Source organism: Lagenorhynchus albirostris, chromosome 1 (genome assembly GCF_949774975.1).
Source record: "Lagenorhynchus albirostris chromosome 1, mLagAlb1.1, whole genome shotgun sequence".
Classification (NCBI taxonomy): Eukaryota; Metazoa; Chordata; class Mammalia; order Artiodactyla; family Delphinidae; genus Lagenorhynchus; species Lagenorhynchus albirostris.
Genome location: NC_083095.1, coordinates 2,070,166 through 2,091,034, shown reverse-complemented (window position 1 = coordinate 2,091,034; position 20,869 = coordinate 2,070,166). Strand labels below are relative to the sequence as shown.

At 58.9% G+C, this 20,869-nt stretch overlaps 2 protein-coding genes and 1 long non-coding RNA gene across 10 annotated transcripts in view; 2 read left to right on the top strand and 1 right to left on the bottom strand.

The window, feature by feature from the left end:
* Positions 1-8,724: 8,724 nt before the first annotated feature.
* Positions 8,725-16,729, top strand: LOC132522611 (uncharacterized). Of its 2 annotated transcripts, XR_009541303.1 has the most exons (4): positions 8,725-8,891; positions 12,198-12,370; positions 13,560-13,626; positions 16,003-16,729. It is a non-coding gene; the product is annotated as an uncharacterized LOC132522611 (long non-coding RNA). The 2 variants fall into 2 exon arrangements; XR_009541304.1 differs by having other exon boundaries at positions 12,198-13,626.
* Positions 14,771-20,421, bottom strand: BAG5 (BAG cochaperone 5). Its single transcript, XM_060152485.1, has 2 exons — positions 19,984-20,421; positions 14,771-18,513 (listed from the first exon to the last, which is right to left on the bottom strand). Exon 2 carries the CDS (start codon positions 18,483-18,485, stop codon positions 17,142-17,144), a length of 1,344 nt encoding a protein of 447 aa, XP_060008468.1. The 5' UTR covers positions 18,486-18,513; positions 19,984-20,421; the 3' UTR covers positions 14,771-17,141.
* The window catches only part of LOC132522273 (cytochrome c oxidase assembly factor 8), a 44,104-nt gene continuing 43,468 nt past the window's right edge, over positions 20,234-20,869 (top strand). For 2 of the 7 annotated variants that reach the window (XR_009541174.1, XM_060152697.1), the window contains exon 1: positions 20,244-20,475. Coding sequence is in view for 6 of the 7 variants with exons in the window: in XM_060152697.1 (XP_060008680.1) it covers positions 20,248-20,475 (228 nt within the window). In the remaining variant the exon portion in view is untranslated. Of the gene's footprint in view, positions 20,476-20,869 lie in introns of all 7 variants that reach the window. The other 5 variants (XM_060153095.1, XM_060153006.1, XM_060152821.1 and 2 more) reach the window with 5 other exon arrangements.

Sequence of the window (20,869 nt, the reverse complement as noted above, 5' to 3'; positions counted from 1 at the left end):
TCACGGGACCCAGTGCTCTGCTCTGCCCGGGGGCTCTCGGGCTCGCGTGCCAGCCTGGGGGTGTTCCTGCCTCCTAGTGGGGCTCAGGTGAGAGTGTCCCTGGGTTGGCCCTGCTGGAGGAGGGAGCGTGCAGATGGGGGCCCAATCCTTAGGTCGGTCCTCTTCACCAACCTCGGGCGCTCTCATGCAGCAAATGGGGGTCGAGCATCTGCCAGCGGCCCGCTGGTGCCGGGGACCCAGACCTTCAGGGCAGCCTGGCCTGCCCTCGAGGGCTCCCGGGAGGCAAAGACTGCAGGTGGGATGTGCACGGCTGGAGCAAAGCAGGGCAGGGGGTGGGGTGAGACAGGAAGGCCTCGCCAGGACGTGGCCTCGGCGGTCACGGGGAAGCACGGAGTCTGGACTGGGCCCGCAGTCAGCCTGTCCTCAACAGGGATGACCAGACCCTGCTCTGCCCTCGGGAGGATGCACTTAAGGGCTCAGGCGCCGGGTCTGCGGGTCTGCCGGGGTCACATCCTCCCTCTGGCGCCACGTTGACGAGTCCCCCCCTCCTTCGTGCAGAGGTGAACACAGTGCCTGCCTAGTGGGGGGATGGGGGTGGGGGAAGCTGCTGCCGTGAGATTAAGTGTCGTGTCAAACACCGCCCTTTCCAGGAAGACCCCTGGCCTTCTTTCAGATTCCAAGGCCGGAATTTGGGGGCCACTTATGAATCTGAGGAATGTCCTCTGCACTTTGTGACACTTGAATAGCTTTTTGAACCTTCAGGGGCACTTGAATAGTTCATCAGAAGACTTGACATTGAGACTTTTTGGGAAAATCCAGGTCATCCAGTCACGGTGCTTATAGTTAGTTGTATAATAAAACTAAAAACTGAGAACATTGGCCTGTGCACAGGCAGATGGCACTCAACTGACCTCCACAATTTTTGCGGTAGGTGTACTAGTTAGCTGTCACCACAGACGTGCTGCATAACAAATAATCCCCCGCCCCCCAATACTCAGAGTCTTAAAGCAGCAGCCAGTTCCTCTGTTGGGTCTGTAGCTTGACTGCTCTTGGCTGACCTCTGCCAGGCTCGTGCATGTGTGGGGGCTGAGCTGATGTAAACTCTGCTCTGCTCCACCTTTTCCTCCTGGGACTGTGCCTCTTATCACGTCCTGTGGCTCAGGCGCAGTAGGGGCGAGCCTGGTCATGCAGGCGCTTTTCAAGCCTTTGGTCGCGTGGCCTAACCTCAGATCCTGGTGGAGAGAGAGACCCTGGGATTTTAGGGGAGGAGCTGCAGGGCTGCTGGCGCAGGGCATGGGGGCTGGGGCTTGCGGGTCCTCAGCCAGCGGGGTTGAGACAGCCAGGCTCGCCAGCCTTTCTTGCCCTCCTCTGTGGGGGGGTGTGTGTGTGTGTCTGGGCCCGGCCGCAGGATGAGGGCATTTCCTTGTGTGTGTGTGTGTGTCTGTCCGGGCCCGGCCGCAGGATGAGGGCATTTCCGTGTGTGTGTCTGTCTGTCTGTCTGTCTGGGCCCAGCCGCAGGATGAGGGCATTTCTGTGTGTGTGGGGGGGGGGGGGGGCCCGGGCCGCAGGATGAGGGCATTTCAAAGTCAGCCTGCCTCCGAAGCAGCAGCGTTGGCGGGAGGGAATAACTCCACTCCCACCAGGCTGAGAATAGCTCAGAATTGGGTCACGCTCCCCAAGAGCTCCGGTCACAGCCTCCAGCCTTTGAGGATAATCAGCTTTCTCCCCGACATCTGTCCCTTCAAAGAGGAGGGCAGGCCGGGTGCGGGCACATTCTTAGAATGAGCGGAGGGGATCGGGACGGGGCGGGGAGTCTGTTAGTGGCTGGCCCCTTCCTTCCCTCCCCCGCTTCCCTTGCTGACCCCGCTCCATTCATGTCCCCTGCCTGGCAGGCCACTTCCACCCTTCCTGCCCACCCTGCCACTTCCCTCACTCCCCGGGGCCCATCAGCCCCTGCCCAGGGCCAGATGATGTGAGAAAGCTCTGAGGGTGCCCCCACCCTCCTCCCCTGACTCCTTCCTGGGCTCTCTTTCCTTTTGTCCTGGGTAAAGGTGATGGTGGGGAGTGCGCAACCCCCCTCTCCAAGGATGCAGGAGGCTCAGGTCTCTCCAGCCTTCAGGCTCTGACATCTTGCTCCCCACTTGGGCCCAACGTGGAGTGCAGCCCCTTGGCCTGCCAGAGGAACTGGAATCCCTCAAACTGCTCTTTTTTTTCGCGCCTTGATGAACCTAAGCAGCGCGGTAACAACTATGGAAGCTTCCAGCACCAGCTTCCTGGCTCTTTCCGAGGCTGCGCTGTTGTCAACATGAGCTTAGTTTTCCCTCCCTTTGGTTGGATTGTTTGTGCTGACGCCCCAGGCCCTTCTGGGATCACTGTGTCTCCCAGTGGCTCCATCGCAGAGGCCCCTGGGCTCCCAGATTGACAGCAGCAGGGGGACAACAAGGCAACGCAGTGCGGACGCTTCTTTTGGTTCAGCTGGGCCATTTGAAGGCCGAGTGGATGTTTCATGGGTTTAGGGATGACAGCGTTTTTAGGTGTGCTAACGATACTATGAAATGATACGGTGGCTGCCATCAGCCTCAAAATAACCTGGGTGGGGTGAGGGGGAGGGAGATCTGAAACCCTGGTCCCCTGGGACCAGGAAGCCTTTGGGATTCTCTCTACTTTCACCTTTCTTTGCCGTTTTCCATGATAGAGTTTCGTTCTGTTTTGTTTTGTTTTAAAGGAGAAATGCTCCAGGCCACTTAACCATTTCTTTGCTCTTGACTCCCCAGCCCTGGAGGAGGTCAACCAGATCAGTGCCCGGGGTCACTAGCCCCAGCCTCCCCTCCCAGGGCCACCAGGCTCCTCCTACATCGAGGGCGGTGGTGTGTCCCTCAGGTTCTCCAGCACTGGGGGCAGGGGCAGCAGCTCACGCGCTGTGGGGCAGGAGAGAGACACAGAGGGTTGGTCCCCGGCAGGGGCAACGGTGAGCCGTCCACTCTCTGCTCCCCTCAGCGTGGGTCCAGTGGCCACACACCCAGGAGCCAGCTTGCTGTGGTGGAGCCTGGGCCTTGGGAGCAGCTCCCAGCCTTGCAGGGTGGGAGGGGGAGGGCTGCAGGACGTCCTCACCTCCTGCCTCGGAGGGGGTGCTGCCCGCTCCAGGAGACGGCCGCTCTTCTGGCCTCTCCAGCTCCAGACAGCCACCCTGTGCTGGCTTCCAGACCCTCCCTGTAGCCCTGTACCCCCTTTGTCCACCCTGCAGCCACCAATAGGCCTGACCTCATGCCATGCCCCCAGAAGGTAGCTAAGGGATTCATTCGATTGCAGTGTAATTCCCATACGAGGATGGACCCGTTTAACAGTCCAGCTCCAGGAGTGCTGGACCCACGTATGCACCCCTGGACCCCCGCTGTCCCTCCCTAGTCTGTCTCCGCACCTATCCCGGACGGACACTCGGCTGCCTTCTGTCACTGTCATTACATTTGCCGAGAAAATGAATCTAAGCAGGCGAGTGAACCAGGGGATGGGACGAGGTCTGAACACAGCCTCTTTCCGTGGTGTCAGGGAGCACCGACAGGGCCAGCAGCGGACACACGGCTCCGCAGGACCCAGGCGGCTGGGCACGCCGATGGGAAGGCTCTGAGCCGCTGGACACACTCGGGTGAGCAAGGCCCGGGCCTGCGGAGGCGAGGGCCCTGCCGAGGAATGCGGGCGGCCGCCTGTGGGGCGGGGGCTGCGGGGGCGACAGACAGAGGCTTGTTGCTAAGCTACGGCCACAATGGACATTCCGGGCACCAGGCAACTGGGACAGAGACGGGAGGAGGACGGGGGGCCCAGGCCACCCCCACCCCCAGCTCTGCTGTCCCCCAGGACGTGAGGCATACGCTGCCCGGCCCCGCGGGGCCTCCGACATCCAGGCCCACTAGCCGGGCACCCAGTGGGGAGGGTGGCCAGCGCGGGCTTCTGCAGCTCAGGCTGACCCAGCCCTCCGTGCCAGCCACCTCCTCTGGGCCTCTGTCTCCTCTGCCCCGTGCTTCCTGGCCGGTCCCCCCAAGGCTCAAGTGCAGGCTCTCACGGGGTCCCGGGCAGAGCTCAGAGGGTTTGGGGGGCCTCCGCCCCCCCAGCCCTTAGCCTCGGCACCTCCGCTTTTGGCCACACCCGGCCGGGGCTGGCTCTGCTGGTGGCCACGCCCAGCAGGGCCCCAGGCCCCCGGCGGCTGGCCCCGGTGTCCAGCGCGGCCTCTGTTTGTCTGGGACAAGACAAGGGGTAGGTCGGCTCCCTTTGGGCTCCACTTCCTCCCTCCGTGGAGAGACTGCTAAGGAGCTCTGGGCCCAGGGCCGCCAGCTGGTGCCCAGTGGCGGGGGCTCCGCGGCCCTTCCCACCCCTCTGATGGGTGGGACCAAGCTCCCGGTCCGTCCATCGGGCCTTGGCCCTCGCAGTTCCCGCTTCCAGCGGCCCAGGGCCCCCTCCACCAGGGCGGCCGAGCCGCCAGGTCCCCTGCAGCCCCGAGAGGCAGACATCCCAGGAGCCCACCCAGGCCTGTCTCCCACTGCACAGTGCGGGGCCCCAGGTGGGCTGCACAGTCCTAGCGGGGCCGACCGTGTCCAAGCTCTGCGGCCACAGTTACGGCATCGGAGTCCACCAGGCACCGTCTCTGCACTTGCCCAGCTTTTGTCTCTGTTCTCTGCTACCCTGTCTTTGCTGACCCCCACCGGGCCGGCCCCCCGGCCCCTGCCCGAGGAGGTGCCCAGTGCAATCTGACTCATCCTCACTGTGGACGCTTGGCAGAAGGGTGAGAGTTTCTCCCAGCCCCACCGGCTGGGGGCTGGGTGGTTTGGGGCAAAAGACTTGCCCTCTCTGAGCCTCAGCCCCCCCACCCCCTGTGGAACACGGTACGCCCAGGAGCTCCCTGGCTGGGCTTAGGCGGTTTCCCGCATGGGGACGTGCCCAGGCCTGCAAGCCCCTCACCCCACCACACACACATGCACAGAGATGAATGCACAGGTGCACGTGCCAGGCGTCGTGGGATCCAGGGAGATAGTAGTTTCAGAGCTCCCCACCCCCCCCACCCCGTGCCCAAGCCCACCCCAGGGTGCTTCCTTATGCCGGCCTCATGGTTCCCCTCCCCCTCCTGCAGCCCTCATCCTTGAAGCTTGCCTGCCTGTCCTGTGACCCAGACAGACAGCTAGACACAGACCCTCCCACACCAGGCCAAGACCCGCGCCCCACCCCCCAAGAGCTGCCTGGGCCCAGCAAGGCGTCTGGGGTGGAGTCTGCACCTCAACAGGTGCTGCCACCTATCAGGAGCAAAGCCAGGGGAGGAGGCCGCTCCCCTCCCCTCCCCCACTCTGTCCACTTCCCAGGGAGGCAGCCTGGGCCTCTCCAAGGCCGAGCAGGGGCCCCTCGGGGTCTCTTCTAGGCCAAAGCTGAGGACAAAGAGGCAGCTGCCAGCAGGGCGGGTTGGGGGGCCTCGGCCTTTGTGAGCACAGGGCCCCTCCTGGTGACCTCATCACAGCCCAGAGAAGGGCCCTTTCTTCCCAAGGCGGCCGTTGGGAATCTGCCTGGGGACAAAGCGGCTGCCCGGCAGGGGACCAGTGAGGGGCTGGCCCCCCCATGGCATAAATTAGGGGGGCTGAAGTGGGGGAGGGGAGGGCAGGGCGGCTGCAGCTGGTGCCTGGAGGAAGGCGCGCACAGACGGCCCCCGAACCCCCCCCCCCCGCCCCCGCACACACCGGTGCAGAGCTGCCCCCCTCCGAGGCTCATTCATTCATCTCTACTCCTTCATTCCACACATGGCCACTGGGCACTGGCCCTGGGGACGCAGAAGAGCATCCGGAGGAGGAAGGAGTGAATGGACAGGTGATGGCTGGGGCTCCCAGTCTGGAGGGGGGATTGGGACAGCCAGTCACCGTGGTCCCCAGGCTCCAGGGCTGAGCAGGGAACTAGTCCATCCAAGCAGGTGCTCGGGACACCCACAGCTGCATGTCTGTCCCTGTGGGGAAACCAAGGCCCAGCAGGTGGCCGGGCCTGAGGTCACAGAGCAGCCTCTCAGCCTGGCCAGCTCCCCAGGTGAGGTCAGGAAGACATCTGGTTTTCAATGAGATCAGTGGTGTCGGGTGACATCCGCCCCCTGTGGGGCCCAGGGCTCCACAAGCATCCTCACTGCTTTGCCGGCCCGCGGCCCTCCCTCTTCAGGGCACCTCCCCTGCACCAGAGATGACCCCTGGGTGAGGCCTTGCTGGGTCAGATGGCTCAGGGTGGCCGGTGGTGGCAGGGCATGTCGACATCACAGATAGTGCCCGGCCAGCACAGGTCACCCAGAGCGCCCCTTGGGCTGTCCCATGGATGCCCTAGATCTCCTCTGTGGCCTGCTGAGCCCCACTGGGCATCGGAGACACCTGCCCCCATCCCCGAGGCTCTGAGTGCACCAGGGCCCCAGGCCGGGCGGGCTTCCTGCAGGCGGAGGCAACAGGGCAGATGGCCCTGAGTGTCAGGCCGGGTCCAGGAGGCATGCGCAGGAGACCTGGTACTGTCAGCAGGGCTATGTCAGGCCCAGGGGGTCTCCTTCAAAGAGTGACAGCCCTCCCCACCTCCCCCACCAGCCATGAGTAGGATCTGGCCCTGCGTCCTGTCCACACTGAGCACAGAAGCTGAGAGGGTGTCTGAGCGTGTGGAGGGCACCAGCTCCGGGTTCCGTCCCCAGGGCTCCTGGGCCCCCCTCTCACCCAGATGCTGTTCTGACTTGGGGGACTTGGCCTGAGTTGTTTGGTTGGGGTCCGAGAACTTCGGAGCTTGCAGTCACTCCAGCAGCACAGAGAGCTCTGAGATTCCTGGTCCGGAAACTCCCAAAGCCTTTTTGCAACCACTGGGGCCAGAGCCCAGCAGGAGACAGGGAGGAAACTTACGCAACTGAGCACAGACTGGGTGCTGGACATTTCTGTCCTCCCATCACCCCCATTTGTGGATGAGGAAACTGAGTCTCTGTGGCTGGGGAGGAGGCCTGAGGCTTCCAGGACACTGAGCCCCCAAAGGCTGGGGCGCAGCCTGCAGGAGCCCCTCACCGCCTCCCTGGAACAGGGAGCTAGCAGGGCGGGGGCGGGGTGTAAGTAGGCCAGCGCTCTGTGCAGCGTTGCTATGGCGCCGCCGTTGCTGCTGTGCAGGCTTCCTTCTGGGCCCTGTTCCCAGGACACCTCGAGCTAGCTGCCAGGCGTCCCTCCCCAGCCCGGCCAGGCCCCATCGCCACTCAGGGGCTGCTCCCAGTCTCCGAGCCCTCCTCTACCCCCGGGCCCCTTGCCCACCCGCAGGCTGCCGGGGAACGGAGGGAGCCGTGGCAGAGCGTCTGTTCCACCTCGTCACACACACAGCCTGTGCACACACTCACAGCACACACGCGCAGCCACACGAGGCACTCGGTGAAGGTGAAGCTGCAGGAGCTCCGCCTCACGGTGGGAGGTGGGCTGCAGTGCAGAGCTTCGGCTCCAAGACGCCCCCGGACTCCGAGGGGCTGCGAAGCCCGGAGCTGGGCCTCAGCGGCCTTGGCGAGGGGCCTCCTCTAGCCTGGCTGCCCTGCTCAAGGAGCGGGGAGGGGAGGGGCTCTTTGGGCCTAAGGGGCAGACTGAGCCGAGCAGCAGCGCGTTGGCTCGGGCTGCCTCTGGGCCCCGCTGGGCTTCCTCCACACACCACGGCGGCTGCCGTGCCCACCCCGGGCCCCGTGTGTGCCTCGCTGGACTCAGCCCCGCGATGAAGCGGCTTTCGCCGCCCGCTGCACAGGCAGGGGCCCAGGAAGGCCCTGGTGGGCAGCCGCCATGGCCGGAGCCCCGCCCGCGTCCCTCCCGACGTCAGCTGACGTCAAGGCGTCGGTGAGGGGGCTGACCCCAGGGTCCCGGAAGCCCAGCCGGCAAGGACCCCAGTGAGGGCGGGGAGGGGGCACGGGAGCCGAGTTCCCTGGGGAGGGCCAGGTGGGAGGGGCCGGGGGGACTCCCAGGCCGCCCTTCAGGGTCGCAGCTGGGCCCTGTGAGCGCCCCCCTCCCAGTCTGAGGCCAGGGGTCCTCACGCCCGCCCGCTGTCTGTGCAGGCGCTGGCTCCTCGCCAACAGGAGGGCCTGCGTCCTTCCGACCTGCGCCCCGCGGTGGCGGTGGCCCCGTGGGCACCCGCGTCCTTGGGGTGAGCGCTTTGTCTGTTAGAATCCCAAGGGCCCGGGGAAAGGCCCTGAGCTGTTAGCAGCGGGGGCCTTTCAGCACAAAGGCCTTCGGGCCCAGGAGGCCGAGGCTCTCCGGTGGGGATCCTACCTCTGCGCCCCTTGCAGCCTCCCCAGCCCAGCGGCCAGCAGCGCGTGAAGCTGTGTGAGGCGCTCAGGAAGTGCTCGAAAGTTAGAGCTGCCTCAGGGCAGAGGAGAGGGGCTCTTGAGAGGCCCCCAAAAGCTTCCTTAGGCGTGGTGGAGGGGCAGCAGGGGGAGAGGGGGGCTTCGTGGAGGGGCGAGTGGGTGGGCCGGAGCTGGGAGCATGCTGGGGGTCCTATGGGAGAAAGGGCAGGAGGCGTCTGACATCAGGGGCGGGGGGCGGGGGAAAGGATCTTGCTCCTGGCGCTGAGGTGACAGTGGCACAGAGGCTTGCCTTGGGCACAGGCCAGGCTGGAGGCCGGGAGGGACCCCTGCACCCTGGGCCACCCACCAGGCCCCATGGCTGGAGCTGCTGCGGTCGCCCTCACACCTGCCCCGCCTTGCTGCTGCAGGTGGCATGGGGCCAGAGGCCTGCTTCACACGGGGGCAGAGGCCTTTGCCTGGCGCACGTCACCTGAGCTGCCCTGGTTGCTGCCAACACAGGCCCTGGGAGGCCTGCAGGGGGGAACGGAGGCCTGGAGAAGGACAGGGCTCCTTGAGCCCCGGGAGCACCGGGGGAGGCCCAGGCAGGGTGAGGACCAGCCCTCCCTTCCCACTGCCCACAGCAGTGTTTCCTGACCCCGAGGGCCCAGACTCCCCGCCCGGGCTCGCCCACCTGCTACTGATTTCCAGTTCCTCCCTTCTCTTCGGTTTCCACTGACTTCCTCGGCCCTCCTGCCCTAGACCTCAAAACACAGGAGCTCCCGTGGGGCCCGGGAACAGAGGATGCGGCTGGGATCAGCCAGTTTGGCGGAGGGGGGGGGCGGTATCTGTCCCAGGCCAGAGCGCCTTGGGGCCCGGAGGGTCAGCACACGGGGCAGGGGGCAGGATGTGGCATTTGGCTTGGACGTGAAGGTTGAGCTCAACTGCCCAGGAGGGAGGGACCAGCCTGCGTAGAGATGGGGGCGGACTGCAGGGCTGCCTTGCCTGCCAGGCCACCCAGCTCCACCCTGATGGCGCGATGCCACAGGAGCTGTGGGCAGGTGGGCCGACCCGGCCTGAGACGGTCCTGCTGGACCCCCAACTCTGAGGGGTGAGTCAGAAGCGAGATCCACAGGCCTCCACAAGGACCCATCAGAGCGCGTGGTCGCGGCGTGACGGGTCATGGAACCCAGCACGAGCACCACGCACAGCTCGGGGACAGAAGCCGCAGCCAAGCGGCGCCGCGGCCACCTGTCCAGCATCCCGAGGGCAGCTGCGCGGCCGGCGCCCCTGCCCGCTGCCTGCTGCTCCCTCCACCCGGGCGGGTCCTGGGCTCCGTGAAACTGGGCCGCGGGCGCCGCCTGGCGGCCGCACAGCAAAACAAGACCGGAGGGCGGGCCGCGGAGGGGAAGACCGCCCTCCAAGGTCAGGGGCCCAACGTGGGAGCAGGTGCGCCGCGGTGCGGGCCGGGCCGTGCGGAGGGCCGGGCCGTGCGGCGGGTCTATCTAGGTCATCCTTTTCCACCCAGCCGGGCAGGCCCCGCGCACAGTGGGTCTCACACAGGCCCCTAGGGATCTCATCTGGAGGGACCCTCCCCCCCCCGCAAGGGGCGCTCTCTCAAGCTGGCCCAAGCACAGGCCTAGCACCTGGACGGCCATCCATGGCAAAAGTCACGGGGCCTGGCTTGGTGGAGCTGCTGTGGGCTGGGCCTGGCAGGGTCTCCCCAGAAGCACCCAGTCCCAGAAGGCTACCTGAACCTGGCTCTCTTGTTTTTGGGGAGCCTCTGGTCTAGGATGCAATCCTGCCTTGCCAGGCACACATGGCTCCCCCCATAGCCAGCAAGGCCCTGTGGGATCCAGCCCTGCAGACTCTCACCTGACTTCTCACCTGGCTACAACCACAGGAGCTGCTGCACCTCAGGGCCTTTGCACAGCTGTTGGTCTGCCCTCACACTCTTCCCCTGGCCCTCGCGTGGCCCCTACCTCCTGGGCCACCCCGATAACCCTGTTGGTCCAAGTTGGCCCTGGGACACCTGCCTTTCTTTTGAGTGGCTGGGTCGGGGATGAGTGCCAAAAGATGCCTTTTTCTGAAAAGATGGAACCTGGGCCTCCCAGAGAAAATAAGGCATATGGGACCCTGAGAGTGGCCTGGGCCTGCCTAAGCTGGCCTGTGGGGGAGGGCAGCATGATGAGGCTGTGGACGGTGCCGACGAGACCTCAGGCTCAGGAGCCAGGCCCATGGGACATGGCTGGCTTCTGTGCCTGCCTGTTAAATTATCTGCATCCTTCTTTCTTTCTTTCTTTCTTTCTTTTTTTTTTTTTTGCCGCACCGTGCAGCTTGTGGGATCTTAGTTCCCCGACCAGGGATTGAACTCAGGCACTCGGCAGTGAGCGCGTGGAGTCCTAACCACTGGACCGCCAGGGAGGTCCCTCTTTGCACCTTTAATAACCAGCTCATTTTGTTATTCAGCTAGATCCAGGGGGTTCTTGCACTGCTTGTGTGACCCTGTCCCCTTGAGTAGACCCTCCTGCTGTTAGGCCAGACCCCTGGGAGCCCCCATCCCCTGGTGCCACCCTCACCGTCCTTGTAAACCCTCCCCCTGGGTCCCTCCCTCCCTCCGGGCCCTGCTGCCCTGGCCCCATTGCTCCCAGTTCAGTCCCTACGTCTGCCACCGGGGTGAGCCTTCAACAAAACTCCTCGTCTCCAAAGACCCAAATCCTCCCCTGGCTCACCAGGGCCCCCGGCACCCGTGCTCTGACCCCTGCTCCCTGCCGAGGTGCTCCCAGGCCCTCGGGTACGCCTGGCACCAGACTCTGGGCCTCTACGTCCGATGCCCACTCACCTGGGAGGCCCTCCCACCCCGGGGGTCTCCATGTAAAGGGTGTGCCCCTACAGCGTCCTCAGAGTCCCCTGCACAGGAGCTCAGGGCACATGCGCACCCGCTCCCCTGGACTCGTCCGCCAGCCTGGCCGGCAAGACGAGGTGACCAAGGGAGGAGGCCGCAGTGCGTGCCCCTGAGGGCCCCTTATGTGGGGGCTGACGTGTCCCTTGGGCTTCTCACCCAGCCGGGTGCTCGGCCGAGTGCAGTCAGTCAGATGTGAGGGTGGCGACGTGCCAGCCTGGCTGGCTTTCCTGCCACACGGGTCTTGGGCACGGCCGCCGCCGATCCCACCCAGCGGGCGAGGTGGGCGTGAGGTGACCTCCTGATGGGGATAGCAGGATTTCGGCTGCAGGTGCTGTAGACCAAGCTTCTTTGGATCCAGATGAGCAAAAGGGCCGCTGATTTTATTTAATTAACTATTTGGCCGCGCCACACGGATCTTAGTTCCCCGACCGGGGACTGAACCCGTGTCGTCAGCAGTGAAGGTGCCTAGTCCTAGCCACTTGGCCGCCAGGGAATCTCCCTGATTCTAAACACTTTATGAAGCCACGTGAAGGGCTGAGGTTTTCCATTTACTTATGCAGCAAGTTTTTTGGGGAATATGTATTATGTGCCAGGAGCCAAGGACACTGTTTCTAAAGAGAAGTTCAGCCAAAGGGTATCCGGGCGCCTCCTGCTGCCTGGGACCGCGGCTTCGAGGATGAGGAGAAGGTTCTGCCTAGGAAGGCACCGCAGCCTGGCGTGGGAGTGACCAGCCCGTGGGCCCCGAGGGATGCGGCAGGGGAGGGGGCCAGTACCAGGCCACGCCCGCCGTCTCAGGGGTGGGGCGGAGGTGACAGAACCCACCAATGGTGGCTCGCCCGTCCATCCAACTCCACATCCTGCGTCTGCCGGAGGATGCGGCGGGACAATCACGTGGGTGTGAGGGCCAGGTGGAGGCTGCAGGGAAATGGTTCAGGAGTTCAAAGGGTTAGTACACAGACGACGTCAGCCACTTGCCGTGACCGGTTTGGTGTTTCTCCGGTGTTTCTCCAGCTGCGAGTCACGGGTGCCTGGAGCTCCGAAGGTCTGTGACTCCTAAGCGGGGGAAATGCCAACTACACTTTAACTGGCCGAGTTCTCCGACCCTGAGTGCTCCGGACGCCTTCCCACCGTCCAGCCCGCACCCATGCTGATGAAATCAGAGCCCCTGGGGTGGGACCCTCCAGGTAAACCCTGTGCTTGCATGTACCCTACTGGGCTGTCCTGTCCTCCCGGTTCGCCATGCGGCCTCGGGCAGTGCCTTGGGCAAGTGATTGCTGTAGAGCCCAAATCTGTGAAATACACTTACCAAAACCTGCTGTGGAATGGTTCGCAGAGTTTAACATGCACATGAGGCGTTTCGCCCAGGGCCTGGCACGCAGGAACGTTCACTCAACGATGGCTTGAAAAATGTTTAAATGATAGCGGAAGCAACGTAGGACACCCCCCGCCCCGCATCAGACACACTCTGACAGCCGGGCACCCGCTGACCTGCATCCGGGCCCTGAGGCGGGCCTCGCTCGCCCTCCAGTTAGCGCTTCTGCGCGCTGGAAGTAAGAACCAAGTTTGCCAGCGCTGTGCTGCTCAGCCCCTGTGCGACATCGCTGCCCTGCGCTGGGCTTTCTCCTGTCTTGTTCCTGACCAGCCTCGGGGGGTCCCTGAGCCCTGTCCCTCAGCCTCCCTGGCCTATGGCACTCACGGTCTCTCTCCAGCGCTCAGGGAGGACCTGCCCTGCTCTCCTGACATCCTGGAGTTCATGCCCGAGACGGATGCGGGACAAGCGTGTCCTTTGCCACCTCCACGCTGGCTGAGACACAATAGGATGGCCATTTCCCAACCTGAGCACTGAGCACACAGCAAGGGCTTGAGAACAGGTTTTTAAAAAAATTTATTGATTGATTCTTGGCCACATTAGGTCTTTGTTGCTGTGCGCAGGCTTTCTCTAGTTACAGTGAGCGGGGGCTACTCTTCCTCGTGGTGCGTGGGCTTCTCATTGCAGTGGCTTCTCTTGTGGCAGAGCACGGGCTCCAGGTGCGTGGGCTTCAGTAGTTGTGGCGCACGGGCTTAGTGGCTCCACGGCATGTGGGATCTTCGCGGACCAGGACTCAAACCCGTGTCCCCTGCATTGGCAGGCGGATTCTTAACCACTGCGCCACCAGGGAAGTCCTTGAGAACAGTTTCTAACGTGCGTAAAATAACCCAAGCCTAACGGGGCAGAGCGCACCTTGGTGGGTGGCAGAGAATTAAAAATGTCAAATTTCCTGTCTTTTTAACCTGTACGATTTGTTTCTCCTGGCGGCTGGCCTATTACGCATCACACACCTGCACGGCGGGGCTGGCCGCGCTGCTTCTCCACTTGATCACTGGAACACGCAGGCAGAGAAGACAGAAGAGGGTCTGTAGGAGGAGGCGGGGAAAAGGCAAAACCAGTTGCTGCCACCAGGTAATGGGTTGTAATGGGTTTGTGACAGACAACTGCCAAAACGAGGGTGAGCTGCGAGGTGGGTGAGGGAGCCCGAGGCAGAGCAGAGCATTTTGGGAATGCTGGAAGGACTAGATGGTCAGAGATACACGGCCGCCCGACTAGCTCAGGTGGCAGAGCACGAGACTCTCAAGTGGCCAGAAAAACATCTCCGTTAAGATGAGTTTCAACAGCACAACACCTTACCTCAAACCTTTCCTCCGGGGAGAGGACCTTTCCAGAACGCCTCGAGTTTCCCCTCCTGTGAGTAAGGGCAGCTCCTGTGCGCTTCGCCCGCGGGCCCCCTCCCCAGGGAAGCAGCACGTGAGGCCACATCTGCTCCAGGTTCCCTGCCCCCCCCCACTTCCTGGGTTGTTTACGGGGGCACAGTTACCCCTTCACCCGCCACTGGAGCCCCCTCTGTGCTCTGCGCTGCGGCCCCCTCACATCGCTGCCCCTGACTGGAGCCAAGGAGCCCTCCTCCCGGGCCTGGCCTGCTCAGGGGCACCCAAGTCAGACAGTACCCAAAGGTGAAAACATGACGACAGGACTCACACCTCAGACTCACGTCCTTTCTCCACCGCAAAGAGAAGCTAAGAGATTTTTTATTTCATCAATAATTAAGGGTATACTAGTATGTCTACCTCAAAATAATGCTGAATTATTTAAGACACGGTATTACAGTAGTCACACAGTTCATGGGGCAGGGACGAGAACCAACACGCTGGAATGACACACCTGAATTATACATCAAAATCAGTGTGGCAAATTGTTCTCCAATTATTCTTGAGAAAAACACTGCATGAGTTAAAAGCTAAAAAGCTTTGCTTAAAAAAACCTGTGTGAACAGGATAAGCTTAGACCCTCCAAAACCAGATTAAAAACTGGCCAAGCAAAACAAATGAGAAAAACTGGTTAAACTTTTCAAATATACTAAATTATGTCAAATATATTATACCCAGGCAGTTTAGCAAAATAAAGCATTAAATTGTACTTAGTAGACATAGTCATTATATTTATTTTCTTAACTACTTCACAGTAGGCTGATTAATCTGTTTGGATAAAGAATGACCTGAAAGCAATGCTGACTGAGTGGAAGGTAAAGAAAGCAAACATTCCCAGCCAATTTTTCATGAACATGGATTACACAGTTTAATGCAGACCCAAGGCCAAACATTTTTAGGGGGCAGGTTTTACTTCCAGTACAGATTCTCTTCAAGTGAGATCATAAAAATACAATACAAAGTGATGAACCCAAAATACATGCAGCAGGCCACATTAACACACACGCCTCCCGACGAGGGACAGGAGCAGCTAAAGCCAGGATCGCTAGGGCTCATGGGAACCGAATCATCAGGTACAAGGAACTAGAACAGACTGAAGACAGGGAGCATCACTCCTCAGCACTCAAGGCTGATCTGATTATTTCAATGACCAAAATAATCCCCGTGAGAAATCCAGCGTGACCGTGGATGGGCTCACTATCCTATGCTCACCCCCGATGCGCAAAGATTAACAGTTTGAGCCATCTCTGCGAGTTATGGAAAACACTGCTGGAAATGAATGCTAGAGGAAGAACTGCTTTCAAACAACAATGGATACTCTGAAAGGACAGGCTAACATTTAACTTTCAAATCTGAAATGAACGTGAAGCAGTGGGGCCTGGCGCAGGATGTGTGTACGTCTGAAGTGAGTCAGAGTACAGCCTTGATTGCCCAGTGATATAACGCCAACAGTGCTCGAACTTAAAAACTCCTCAAGATTTTAAGAGCACCCTAAAATTATGATACAGAAGAGCAATCCTGAAACGACTTTGGTCGGCATGAGCTACCAATAAGCTGCACTGAAAGCCCGCTGGACGTGCAGGTGGAAGGCTCACGGCCCAAAGACCTCCGATTGCCCTTTGACCCCACTGTCCGATGAATCTATAACATTTCTAGTAGGAAAGACATATCAAGGGCTTTTAATTATTGGGCAGCACTGAGACAAAATGAAAATTTTTTAGGGCTACACGTTTATAATCTTTTAGGTATTTAGGGCTATTCCTTTATCCATCTTTTTAGCTGTTTCCAAAGTTATCAAATTAATATCTCTGAAAGAAAAGAACAAATTACTATAGAGCTCAAAAGATGTACTCTAATAGGATTATTTTGTGAGAGCTGACTACAGAGTAGTCTGTTAGTTGTAATACTGGGGCAGCAAGTTATCAAGGCACTTCAGAACTCTGGGAAATTCTTTTGTTCACATTAACAGGCAACTGGTAATCTTGGATCCTCAAAAAGTATGTACAGAAATATGTGTACCCTTTAGCAGAAAAAAAAAATTTCCTGCACTGACAGACTTTACTGGGCCTTTCAGGCACTAGAGAGGCATCCATGTGCCAATAACATGAGCTAAGGAATGCAGCAGGTGCCCGGAGTGCGACGTCTGCAGGCGCAGGGAGCTGATGCTCGCTTCCTCTGAACAAGCTTCAAAGAGCTGGTCCTGCAGGGCTGCTGACAGTTTCTGCTCTCACACACTGTAAAACAGCATCGGGAATGTTTAACAAGTTTGTCCCTTATGCCGCCTTGAATGACAGAAGAAGCCCATTACGTGCTACATGCAGACATTTTTGCTTATTTTAGCATAACCTGATAATTGGTAATTTCCACTTCTTTTCATTATCTTACCATGGGTGTGGGTGTTTCCTTTTTTTTTCAAGGTCCATTAACTTCATTTAAATGTTCCCATCCTTAGTAATTTCTAAGGGAAATTCTAAGTTTAGATTTTACAAACAAAAACAACTTGAAGGTATCAGCTGTTGTTTTATCCCTTCTTCAATGCAGTCTCAAAGGTGTTTTTGCTATTCATTTTCATAATTTTATTATGTCATACACAAAAATAAGACTCCCCCTCTAAATGCAGAGTACAGGAGAAAATACACTGTATTTCAAACAAAAAATGTTTATGAAAAAACCCACCATCCAAAAAAACAAAAAGACTCCCACCCTATTAAATTGGGTGGAACCAACTGGGTTTTATAAATGAAAAAAATCCTTCTGCTTTATTTAGCATAATAAAACATTTCATTGTACTGCGTTTGTGCTTGGACCTTACTTCTATTTAACCAAAAATTTCCCCCTTCCTCATAACTGTCCTGGTATTTATTATGTAAGGTTATGTCTATTCTAGATTCTGAAATATCTGCATTTTAATGCTTGAACCTATTAAAACTTTTAAAAGCTGCCCCTATTCCATTTTCTGATTTCAAAAAAAAAACAACAGAAAACCACACCACAACATAGTGATCCAAATGGAAAAGTTAGTATGTCGTAATATTTGTTTTTCAACATCAAAAGCAGCAGAGATACTGAATTTGCTTAAATCATAAATACTGAGATTGACATATGCATGTATAAATCACATCCAGGCTCAACAAACTGAACGCTCTCTATAAATACACAGACATATATATAAAGTGCAAAAGAAGAATGATCAACCGTGGGCTCTCTGGCGTTTCAGTACTCCCATTCATCGGATTTCAAGTCGAGATAGCTGAGAATATTCTGTGCAAGCTTCACTGCCTGCTTCCGGGCAGCCTTACACTTCTCCTCTCCCTGTGGGTCAACGGCGTCCAGGGCAAGCAGCTGCTTGGTGAGCAGCTCCTCCAGCCGGATGTAGTTCTTATCATTTCGACTGCCATCAAATGAGAGAACTTCCCCCTGGATGTCTGACAAGTTTCCCAGGACGCTCCAGACCGCTTTGTGTGAGGGGTGCTCCTCACAAACAAACAGCTTTCTCTTCTCGAGGGCTTCCTTCAAGTCGATGTAAGTGATGAGGGTCTGAACTTCGATCACCGCTCTTCTCCTGGCTTCCCGGATGCAGGGGTTTTTTTCAAGGCTTACCTCATCCAACTGTCCAATCAAACCCTGCAGCTCTGTTTTGGAGCTCAGGTACCATTCTGAAGGATTCTGTGCTAGAAGAAGTTCGTTTTTTATTTCTCTCATTCTCTTGAGGACCTGTTCTATTTTTAAAATGGAATGATTCTGCCCCAGGTCAAACGCACGAGTGCTATCTGCTTCCTCTTCTAAATCCAAGTACTTCAATAACTGGTTGATATCTTCCACGACCTCCTTCCGGTAATTTCTGATTTCTGTGCGGCCGCACACGTCTAAAGCATCCAGATCGGCCATCAGCCCCGAGAGCACACAAGATAAGTGCCTGCAAGTCTCATCACTGTTCACTCCCATAAGAAGGGCAATCAGAGTGCCTCTGGTCTTGTTCACGTCACACAGCACAGAGTTAATTTTGGCAACTGAGGGATGCGCGTCCTCAGAAAGCGGCAGGGAAGGCTGCTTTTTCACGCAGTCCTCGATAATCTCTTGCACTGCACAGATTTTGGTTAAAGTGTAATACCGTGCTTTCCGCAAGGAGATCTTGCCTCCAGTTTTAACATGTGTCAGCCTCAAAATGACATCCTGGATGCCTTCTTCAAACTCATCAGTTACACAGTTGCCTCCACTATAAAATGGCACAATCTTCTCTTTCACTAGGGACTGGGCTTCTTTAAAAATGTTCTCTATTTCGATCCTGTGTGGGTGGTTTGCATTCTGCTCCAACTCTTTGAGAAGACGCTCTGTCTCTTGTGCTGCCCTCTTCCTAGCTTGCTGAATATCTCCTTTTCCTTCAGTATCTACCGAGTCTATTTCAAAAAGTTGTCTTGTTAGAATCCTCTCCAGTTTCTTGTAATTCTTGTCGTCTGACAGACCGCTGAAACCAATTACTTGCTGTTCTATGCTTTTTACCTCCTTTTGGATTTCCTGAAGCCTAGTAATAGAAGGATGTTGGTTTCCCATCTCCATACTTTTGTTGTGTTCAGTTTCACAAGCACTAAAAGATGACAAACACGATAACTTATTACACCACAAAGCCTGCAGAATGGTAATCATATATTAATTCATTCTACAAAGATATGCTTAAGAAATACGGCTTGTTATTGCGATCCCAAGAACAGTCAAGCTCAAGTACAGAAATTAGAGTGACTAATCAACTCCCTCTCCTGAAAACAACCTAAACGTGACAGTGATTGAGATCGGGGTTACTGCAGTGGGGAATATGAGCCAGAGCTCCGGACCGGGGAAATTCAGTTTCCTCAGTCATCAAAGAAAACGGCATATGCCTTCATAAGTATGCCACGAGGCTGAACCATCAGCTTGGAAAAAGCACAAGTACCTTAGGTCCTAACACTGGAAGCTGGTTTTTGGCAAGAGCAGGGCACCTCTGCGGAATGTGAAACAGCAGCTCTCCTAACCTTCCAGACGACGTGCGTTCACTGAAGCAACCCCACCAGGCCAAAGTGCTATGCCTAGTTTCAGAAAAAGGAACTAAACAAAAGGAGCTGAGCCAGTGAAACAAACACCAGGGGTTCGCAGACACTCCCAAAAGTCCCCGCTTCTACTTCCTCTCCACCCTTTAAGCACTTGTGTAAAGATACCCTGTTTCTCGCCCCGCCCTTTTCATACCTCACAAATCCTCCCTGCACAGGGATAAAATTCCACAGGGAAGGCGACTGGGGTTACGTTAAAGACACCACCTTGGGCTTCGGAGGCCTAGTACCCCCTGGGCCCTATCATGCTCCTCTCCTCCTCCAAACCACACCCCACGAGAGTGAGACAACTATGACTAATTAATTCACCAGCCTCCCTTTTAAGGGTCCAGAAGGGCTTAACGCATTTTTTTTTTTTTTTACGCTCTTTCACGGGAAGGGGATGGATGCTCAACCGAAACTAATCCCCTGTGGGTGGCCGAGCCCAGAACACGCCTCTGGAAGCCCAGAAGAGCAGGCTGCCTCTGCTGTTTCCTCCTCTCTCGCCCGGCCCTCCCGGCACTTTACCCAGCAGCGGTCTAAGCTGGTTTGGTCTTGGCTTCCCGTGGGTGAAGTGGCCAGATGGAAGATCGACCCTTTACGGGGTGCGGCACCGGAGCTGCATCCCTCTCCCCGTCCCGGCTAGGTCTGAACGGGGCAGCCAGTGAAGGGGCCGGCGGTGGCAGCGGCAGCTACCGGCCGCAGCGGCCGCTCCGGGCGTCTCGCCCCGGCCCCACGACGCGTCAGCCGGCCTGACCTCACAATGGCCCATGGGGGGAGGGACGGCCGCGCTCTGCCGGGCCAGGGGAGCCGGCGAGAAGGGAGGGAACTCGGGCCCGGCCGGCTGCGGGGAGCCCGGCTCCGAAACCAGGCCCGGCCGCGTCTGACCCGGGGCGGGGGTGGCGCCCCGGGACAGGGGTCGTCCGCTGGCAGCCCGCGCCGAGGGAGGCCGCGCGCCCCCCCTCCCCCCCGCGGAGGCCTCCGCCCTCGCTCACCTGCGCAGCCCGCGCCATCGCACGCTTCGCCGCCAAAGCCCCTCAGTCCTGCAGTCGCCGGGACCGGCAGCCCCGTCCCCGGGCCGAACACACCCCGCCCTGGGAAAACGTCCTCCGGCGTCCGCGCTGCACCTCGACCTTTGCTGAGCTCGCCGCTAGCCGCCTACCGCAATGCCCTGGAATGCCCGCGCCCGAGGAGCTGCCACCCGGGCGCGCTCGCGCCGTTCGGCCGCCCACGCAGCCTGTCACATGCCGGGCTAGTTCATGGTCGGCCGAGTAGTCCCCTCCCGCGGACTTTGCGACAGTGCCGTAAGGCAGCCCCTCGCACCGTCGCGACTCCGCTGTGCGTGCGGTAGCCGCCGGACGGAAGCCATGGCGGCCTTGCGACCGCCGAGGAGGTTCCTCCTTCGTCTCTGCCGCGCTTTCTCCGGCGGCGGCTGCCAGCTCGTCCCCGAGCGCGGCGGTGAGCGCAGGGATGCCGCGCCGAGCCGGGTGAGCTTGGTTCCCGGAAAGGTTGGGCCGGGAGTGACCGCGAGGGGCGACAGACCCGAGCCGCGCCCCTCAGGGACACACGTGGGCGCTCACCTGCGTTGCCGCACTGGCGGCCTCGGCTGAGCTACCCGGGAGCAGGGTCCCCGAGCCGGCACGGGCCTGGCGCGGAGCAGCGTACGCGGCGTGGGGGGACGGGCGGGTGGAGAGTGGGGAGGCCCCGGAGCCCCCAAGTGTCGTGCGTCGCCGCCACCCCGGGGCTGTTGACAGAACTTCTGTTGAGTAGAGCAGAGTCAGCTAGGAAGTTTATACGTACCTTATTTCTTGTCGAGGGTAATTAGTCTTTACATTTAAAGAGCTGTTGATAAGCACAGCGTGTGTGTGTGTTCGCGCGCGC

Excerpts from the sequence above, each read along its gene's own strand:
- BAG5 (XM_060152485.1), bottom strand. The coding sequence starts at position 18,485 with ATGGAGATGGGAAACCAACATCCTTCTATTACTAGGCTTCAGGAAATC.